Source organism: Poecilia reticulata, linkage group LG6 (assembly GCF_000633615.1).
Source record: "Poecilia reticulata strain Guanapo linkage group LG6, Guppy_female_1.0+MT, whole genome shotgun sequence".
NCBI classification, from domain to species: domain Eukaryota; kingdom Metazoa; phylum Chordata; class Actinopteri; order Cyprinodontiformes; family Poeciliidae; genus Poecilia; species Poecilia reticulata.
In genome coordinates this window covers 5,579,410-5,586,884 of record NC_024336.1, presented here as the reverse complement: position 1 = coordinate 5,586,884, position 7,475 = coordinate 5,579,410, and the positions used below count along the sequence as shown (strand labels likewise).

At 37.8% G+C, this 7,475-nt stretch overlaps 1 protein-coding gene across 6 annotated transcripts in view; it reads left to right on the top strand.

Annotated features, from left to right (window-relative positions):
* Positions 1 to 7,475, top strand: part of cadps2 (Ca++-dependent secretion activator 2) — a 282,773-nt gene that overhangs the window by 250,165 nt on the left and 25,133 nt on the right. For all 6 annotated transcript variants that reach the window (XM_017305475.1, XM_008410955.2, XM_008410954.2 and 3 more), the window contains 3 exons: positions 1,260 to 1,274; positions 4,882 to 4,956; positions 5,328 to 5,411. In XM_017305475.1, the coding sequence (XP_017160964.1) occupies positions 1,260 to 1,274; positions 4,882 to 4,956; positions 5,328 to 5,411 (174 nt within the window). The remainder of the gene's footprint in view (positions 1 to 1,259; positions 1,275 to 4,881; positions 4,957 to 5,327; positions 5,412 to 7,475) is intronic.

The following is a 7,475-nucleotide window of genomic DNA, read 5'->3' as shown; positions in this document are numbered from 1 at the left end:
ACGGATCGTTCTCTTTCCTATTTATTGACCAATAGAGAGCTGGACATAGAAGGCAACCCAACTCATTAAAATAACGATGCAGYGAGAAAACAACACAGAAATAAATACAGCAAATGGAAATACAGAAAATGGAAAAGGGAGAAGCAAAAAAATCAAAACAAAGTATATATTTATGCTTTTATTTATATATTTATTGTTTTATTTATTATTATGTAGTATATATATTTATTATTTTATTTATATATTTCTACTTTTATTTTTATATTGATTCTTTCATTTATATATTTCTACCTTTATTCTTATATTGATTCTTTCATTTATTATTATGTTGGATATATATTTATTCTTTTATTCATATATTTATTCTTTTATTTATTATGTCAGTTTTGGTCCTCCGTAGTTTGCAACCTCATTCTTTGCATCACTTTCCACTCCTCATTCCCCTGAGAGATGCAACAAATACTGTTGAACTGAAAGCTTCAGCTTTTGTCTCGGCTATTTCTTCACAACAATAGGTCAGTATTTCATCTRCATCACAGTAGACGCAGCCCAGTCCAGGTGTTTAAACCCAACTATAGCTCTACTTTTCCACTTGGGACAACTTGTTCTTCCCCAGCTGAAGGAGGCACGTTTCTCCACTGGAGTGACCAAGTGGCAAGATGGATCAGTGAATCAATGTGTTGTTCATTATCAACATGCAACTTTCTGTCTATAGAGGTGGTTGCTTCAACCTGTATTTATAGGGATTAACCTCTTGATTTTGCCAAGAGGCTGATCTATATACACAGCAGTGAGGAGAAGAACGCCTCATCTTTGTGAAACTCCATGTATTTATTTATTGTATTAACTCGGAGTTTCTTTTTATTTGTGCAGGTAGTGTACAAGTTTATGTCCAGTTATGGGGCCTCTGACAAACATAAGCCAGCTCTATCTATTGAAGCAACCGATAGATTGCTTCAATATTTCAATGCACATGTAGGCACTGTTTTTACTGAATATTTATCCAGTTCACTCACAGTGTTTGTTCTAAATCTCACATGTTTTTCACTACAAAGTGATATATTAATAGATTTAGTACATGTTGCTTTATACTTATAAATGGCATGTATAATCTTTTTTTTGTTTATGTATGGATAAGCAAATTAAACAGATTTGCACACTACTTTTTATTTTATATGTTGCATAATTGCTCACTGTGTCATCTTTTGTTTGTTTCATGTTCTCCTATGCACATCTGTCCTGCACATTGTGACTTCCAGATTGACATACAGTGGGTAAGTCCTCCATCCACTCATACCCTACTTTCTTCACACCCATCACTCATGAGGTTCCCATTTTAAAATGGAGTTTTGAAATCTTATCTGCTCTGTGTCATTATCCAAATTTTTTTTTTTTTTCTGAACTGAATGCCCCTTTTTAAACTGACATGTTTGCATTAACAGCACTTTAGGGTCAGGTCACTGGCCTTGTTTTCCTTACTGTTCAGATATTGTCATATTGTGTTACTGTGGACACACATTAAATATGATGAAACTACCAAAACTAAGAAGATAAAAAGATTTAATTATGGCATCTCAAACTTAAAAACCATTGTTGAACAGATCACTGTCATCTCCAGACTTTTTGGTTTCCATCCATCCATCCATCCATCCATTTTCTCTATACCCTTGTCCCTAGTGGGCTCGCCTCCAGCTATCGCCCTCCAGCTGTCGTTTCGGGCGAGAGGCGGGGTCACCCTGGACAGGTCGCCAGTCTGTCGCAGGGCAACACAGAGACAGACAGGACACACACACTAGGGACAATTTAGAGAGACCAATTAACCTGACAGTCATGTTTTTGGACTGTGGGAGGAAACCGGAGTACCCGGAGAAAACCCACCATGCACAGGGAGAACATGGAGAATACATGCAGAAAGACCCCGGGCCGGGAATCGAACCCACGACCTTCTTGCTGCAAGGCAACAGCTCTACCTACTGCGGCCACTGTGCAGCCCTCTTTTGGTTTCTAACTGTCAAATTGGATATTTTAGAAGTTTGTTTAGTCAGAGGTGTGTATTGTTCCACTATTGCCATTTGGACAACATTCATTATAACTTAACAGTCATTCTACTCAACTGTTTTTTGATAATAAATCCATTTAAGTTTTATACAAAGTTGATAGTTTTAGGTTCAAATCCCAACCATGGTAATCATATATGTTGCATGTCCATTTCTATCCATCCTTCCATCCACTAGATGAAGCCAATAGGACCAGATAATCTGCAAAAAGCCGAGGCCAAAATGGATCCCCTCAACGCCTTGGCTGCACCTAGAAATTCTGTTCATAAAAGTTATGAACAGAATCTGTGACAAAGGCCAGCGTTGGCGGAGTCCAACTCTTTCTCCACTGGAAACAAGCCCGACTTACTGCCAGCAACATAGAGCAAACTCTGACACCGGTCATACAGGGACCTCACAGCTGGTGTCAAAGGGCCCGTTCACCCATACTCACAATGCACCCCCCACATGCTTCCCCAAGGACACGGCCGAACACCTTCTCCAAGTTTACAAATACCTTTCTAATAACTGAGGTATTTGAAACGAAGATTGCACTACATGCTTTCTGAAAGGATACTATGGGATTATGGTAGATGTTTCAGTAATAAACGAGAAGTAGTCTTATAGTCGGGGCTAAGGTAGATGTATAGTTTTAAAACTGCAGTATGTAACTTTTGTTAAAAAAAAGAAGTTATTTATATATTTGTTAAAACTGTCACTGTTTTAACAAATATGTAAAACATATTTGTATGTAGACTCTAATGCATCCTCCAGAACCCTGCTGAGGGTGTAGAGCTGGTCCAGTGTTCCTCAATCAGGACAAAAACCACACTGCTCTTCCTGAATCCGAGGTCAGACTATCGGATGGATTCTCCTCTCCAGGCCCCCTGAATAGACCTTAGCATAGAGCCTGTGATCTCTTTAGTTCGAACACACTCTGCAATCCCCTTTTTAATAAGGGGCTATTGGGGAATTTTACAGCCATAAGTCAAGAACACACATTTTCAGTCTGAAAACAGGACTTCATGACTTTGTTCTCAAAACTTGTACTGGTTGTACTCAAAACTTTTGCTCTCTTTCAAATATTCAGTGTTGTCTCAATCAATATTGCGCTCAAAACTTCTCTCGGCTCAGCAGGTGCTATCATGTGGGTTCTACTATAATCAGTAGTAGTCATACAGGCACCCTGAAGGAAACCAATGCACCCTATATAACCCTTTCATTCTATTGGCTGAGAGGTTGCCATGTGGTGGTACTTTTTGTTTCTCAAGAGAGCAGAAAACAAATTTGCAAGTGAGCAGAGAAGTTTGAGCAGAAATTTGATCCGAGTGGAGAGGAGAACGATTTGAGAAGGCACAGTGAATATTTGAAAGGGAGCATAAATTTTGAGTACAAGCAAACAAAATTCAGATATTCTTGAGACCATGTAAGTTTATTTGGAAGCTATRTTTTAGTTGAGAAAGGCAGAAAAGAAAATGAAAATGTATTTCATTGTTTTGATTTTCTGACATTCTTTCTTCCTTTTTATTTTGTCAAACATAGTGCACACCTAAAAGATTTAGGTGCGCACTGTCCTTAGAAAAATAAATGTTTCTTTTTTTATATTAAWAATACAAAGAATAGATTTTTGTATTTACAAAAAGCCAAAGTAAACTTGTGCAGAAGATCTAATCAATTGGTAAAACTAAATTATTTTATATTTTTGTTTGCTAAACTGCCACCATTTATATTAAAAAACAAAACAAACAAAAAAAAAAACAGGCCAGCTCTTTGGCTGAAATTTCCGGTAGACCTAGCATAAATGTCTCAATGAATTCCTCTGCTGGACTTTGAAACCAAACTGTAAGGCAGCATTGGTGGCTGAACTGCTTTAGGTCAGTAGCATCATAAACTTTTTCGCACAGCAGCATTTGGCAAACGTTCAGTGGGTCCAGCACACAAACTCAACTCTGCTCCTCAACCAACACATCAACGCTTCTTACAGATGTGGCACCATTCTGCTTTCCAACAGAATGAGACGTATTGCCAAAAAGCATTGTTACAACAAAAAATTAACCAACCAGATTTTCCTTACCTTTTCTGCTAAGTTATTTAGATTACATCAGTAATCAATAACCTAGATGCTGTAGTGGGAAAGAGAATGTAGCTGTTAAGACCAGAAGAAAAAAAGTCAGCTTGGCGAAAAAATAAATAAATAAAGAAGTAAATTAAAAGAAAACTGCTATTTTGCAGACTCGTGGATGAGCAGGAGAAGCTAAATTTGGCTGTGACCTGCCCAGAGCTGCAGCTTGTCATCGATCTACGTGCTTTGTTGATTGAAATTTTTAATTTGGGTGCTCTTTAGACGGCCAGTGAAAGGGCATTGTTGGCAAGAGACGAACTCCCCTTCTGCTGCTGCCATTCAGCACTGGGCCTTTTTTTCTCTTCTTCCTTCAAGGAAAAAGGTGCCATGAATATTTTTTCAGGGGGCTGGGGATCGAGGCAAACAAGACATGAAATGGCGGATTAATTGAATCTCGTGTGTGAGCCTTTGGTCCTTGCTGCTGGACCGGTGCTTTAAAAGAATACATGGCTGCTTTAATTGTGCAGAGACACAGAAGAAGTATCCTTCAGATTCCTTTGCTTTTCCTGTGTGGATGGGAATTTGATTTAGCAGCAAAAGGCATCTTATTAGCTGCTTAACTCTKCAGTGTTACACTGTTGGGAAGGATTTAAACGGCACTGCTAATTTTATGTTACAATGCTTCTGTGGACRGCCTCTGTCTTATTTTAGAAAAAAACTCATTGTTTTTGTCGTTTCCATGTCTCCACCTCCACAAATACGATGCCACCCTGATAACCACAGCAACAGTACCACTCCAAAATTGATGTTCTGATTGATGACACGTTCAAAGAAATGATCTTCTCCCTCACATCAAAGGTACTTTCATCCGTGATTCTGTTGTATTTTTCATACACATTTCTAAAGAATTTTGCTGTACATTACTTTTCTCTTCTTGCATGAACAAAAAATATTTATCTTTGACATTTGTTTATTTAGAATTTATGTAGTTAGTGTTGTACTGCTTGTGATATTGCGTTAGTAGTGAGTTTCTATGTTTTATAGGGGGACAATTTTTCTTGTTTGACTTTATTTACAATTAATACAGTAAAGAATTTAATCTTTTCTAGGTAAAATTCCAAAGCACTGGACTTGAGAAATGTGTATTTAATAAAAATGATACTGAAGCATGTTAAAATGATAATATAATAACTGCATGAAACCACTCATTTGTTGTGTTTTGTCTGCAGTGTACTGCTGTTTTAGAAAATGTCCTCTCCAGGCTGTCCAGATACGATGAAGGAACGTTCTTCTCCTCCATCCTCTCTTTCACAGTGAGAACCACAAACATGCAGCCTCTTTGTTTTAGATGGCCACATGGGCAGCATTTTATTTKTTGGAAACCAGATTTTCACAGCTAGACTTCAGTGTGATGACTCTCCTCCTCCCCCTTTCCCCCCTAAAAGGTGAGAGCAGCAGCCAAATATGTGGAGGTCCCTGTGAGTTTGCTGCTCTGCCCTCTGTTTTATAATTCACCCTGTCTGTCGTCTCATTGTGCTTCTACCTGCATTCTTTGAGTTAGAATGTTTGGTGGGAACTGAGCGGCTGATTTTCTCTTGGAGTCAGGGTGTTCAACACTTTGTGAATCTGATTCTACCCTCATTTTGTCTTTGATGTTGTCAGAATGTAGACTACCTTTCAGCAGACTGGTTGCTGTTTCATATATTTTTATCTCAACTCAGCCACTTGTCCTTGACTCAAGCTGGACTGGCTCTACACTCGATGAGTGTTGTGTTTGAACATACCAACTGCAGTGCCAATAAAGTTTTCACCCCTCTGAATGTTTTACACTTTTTATATTATTTTTCAAATCAATTATTATCAACTTAATTTTTCTTTTTTAAGATTTTATTTTTCTTCTCTTTTTATAACAAAAAATTCTAAGTAAAAACTGATTTACACAAAAATAATGACAAAAACATGAAGCACAAAGTAATATTTCAATTTATTTTATTCTTTTAAAATGTCTGAGTGTCTGAAAAAGCGCTATAAAAATTTTATGTATTATTAATAATACATCATATGTAATAATAGCAAATATGTATTATTACACACATTATACAATAACTGAGTGCACAAATATTCAACCCCACCCAGTTAGTAGATGCACCGTCAGCCCTTTTTAATTCCTGCCACAAAAGTTCTGTTGGGTYGGTGTTTTGGCTTTCTCTGGGCCATTCCAGAACCTCTACCTTTTGTCTTCAAACATCTCTGTGTAGCTTTAGCTGGTTGCTTGGCTTGTTGTCTCGCTGGAAAATAGATTTTCCACCTTTTCTACCTTTACAAGTCTTCTAGGGCCTGCTGCTGAGAAGCATCCCCACAGCATGATGCTACCACCACCAGGCTTCATAGTAGGGATGGTGTGTTTGGCCATCAAAAAGCTCCAGTAAAAACTTTCTTTCACCTGACCATGGAGTCTCCCACGTGCCTTCTCTCAAGCTCTAGTCTAGCCTTGATACCCAGGGAATGTTTTATGTCCATTCCCTGATTTATACTTTTAAATAATCTTTCTTAAGCTTTGCTTGGAATGTTCTTTAGTCCTCATGTTGTCAATGTAGCCAGGAATATTGAACCAGTGGATGTCCCTTTTAGAACCAGCTGTCTTTATACTACAATTAGTGTGGTGATGGTTGCAACAGTGGTTTGTGAAATGTCTTTTTTTTTCTTAATTGACAATATTTTCTAATAATCAGTTTTCACTTTGATGTTAATGTGAAAGGTTTGTGTCATTTTTTGGCCAAAAAGCAGAATTTTCTTAATCCTGATTGGTTTGTAAGAGCAATAAAAGGGTAAAATATCCAAAGGGGTGAATACTTTTCAAATACAGTGTACAGTTGTGTTTCCAGAAACAGGGCTCATCATTACTCTTACTAATGGTAGACATTTATCATTTTCAACAGTGGAGCTATAAACGTTGAAAAAGGTTATCATTTTGGAGAAAATCTCATCAATATCAATATTTCCACTAAATAAGAGGTACAAAAATGTTTGATAGAAGAAAAGCCTCTCAGACTCTGAACTCAAAGCGACATGCCAGACAGCAATAAAACTTATTTTTAAATTAGACAATTTAATTTCACATAATTATCGCGGTAGAAGCCATTTGTTTGTTAAATACTTAATGAAACATATTTACCGTGTTTGATGTTTGTTGTAAATGACGTATAGTCACAAAGAACGAGGTAATTAGTCCAAGTTTGTYGTTTATTGAATGTTCAGAAAGGGACTCAGAGTAGAGCTGCTGCTCCTCCATGTCCGAGCCAGTTGAGGCTCCGGCATCTGGTCAGGATGCCTCCTGGACGCCTCCCTGGTGAGGTGTTCCGGGCACGTCCCACCGG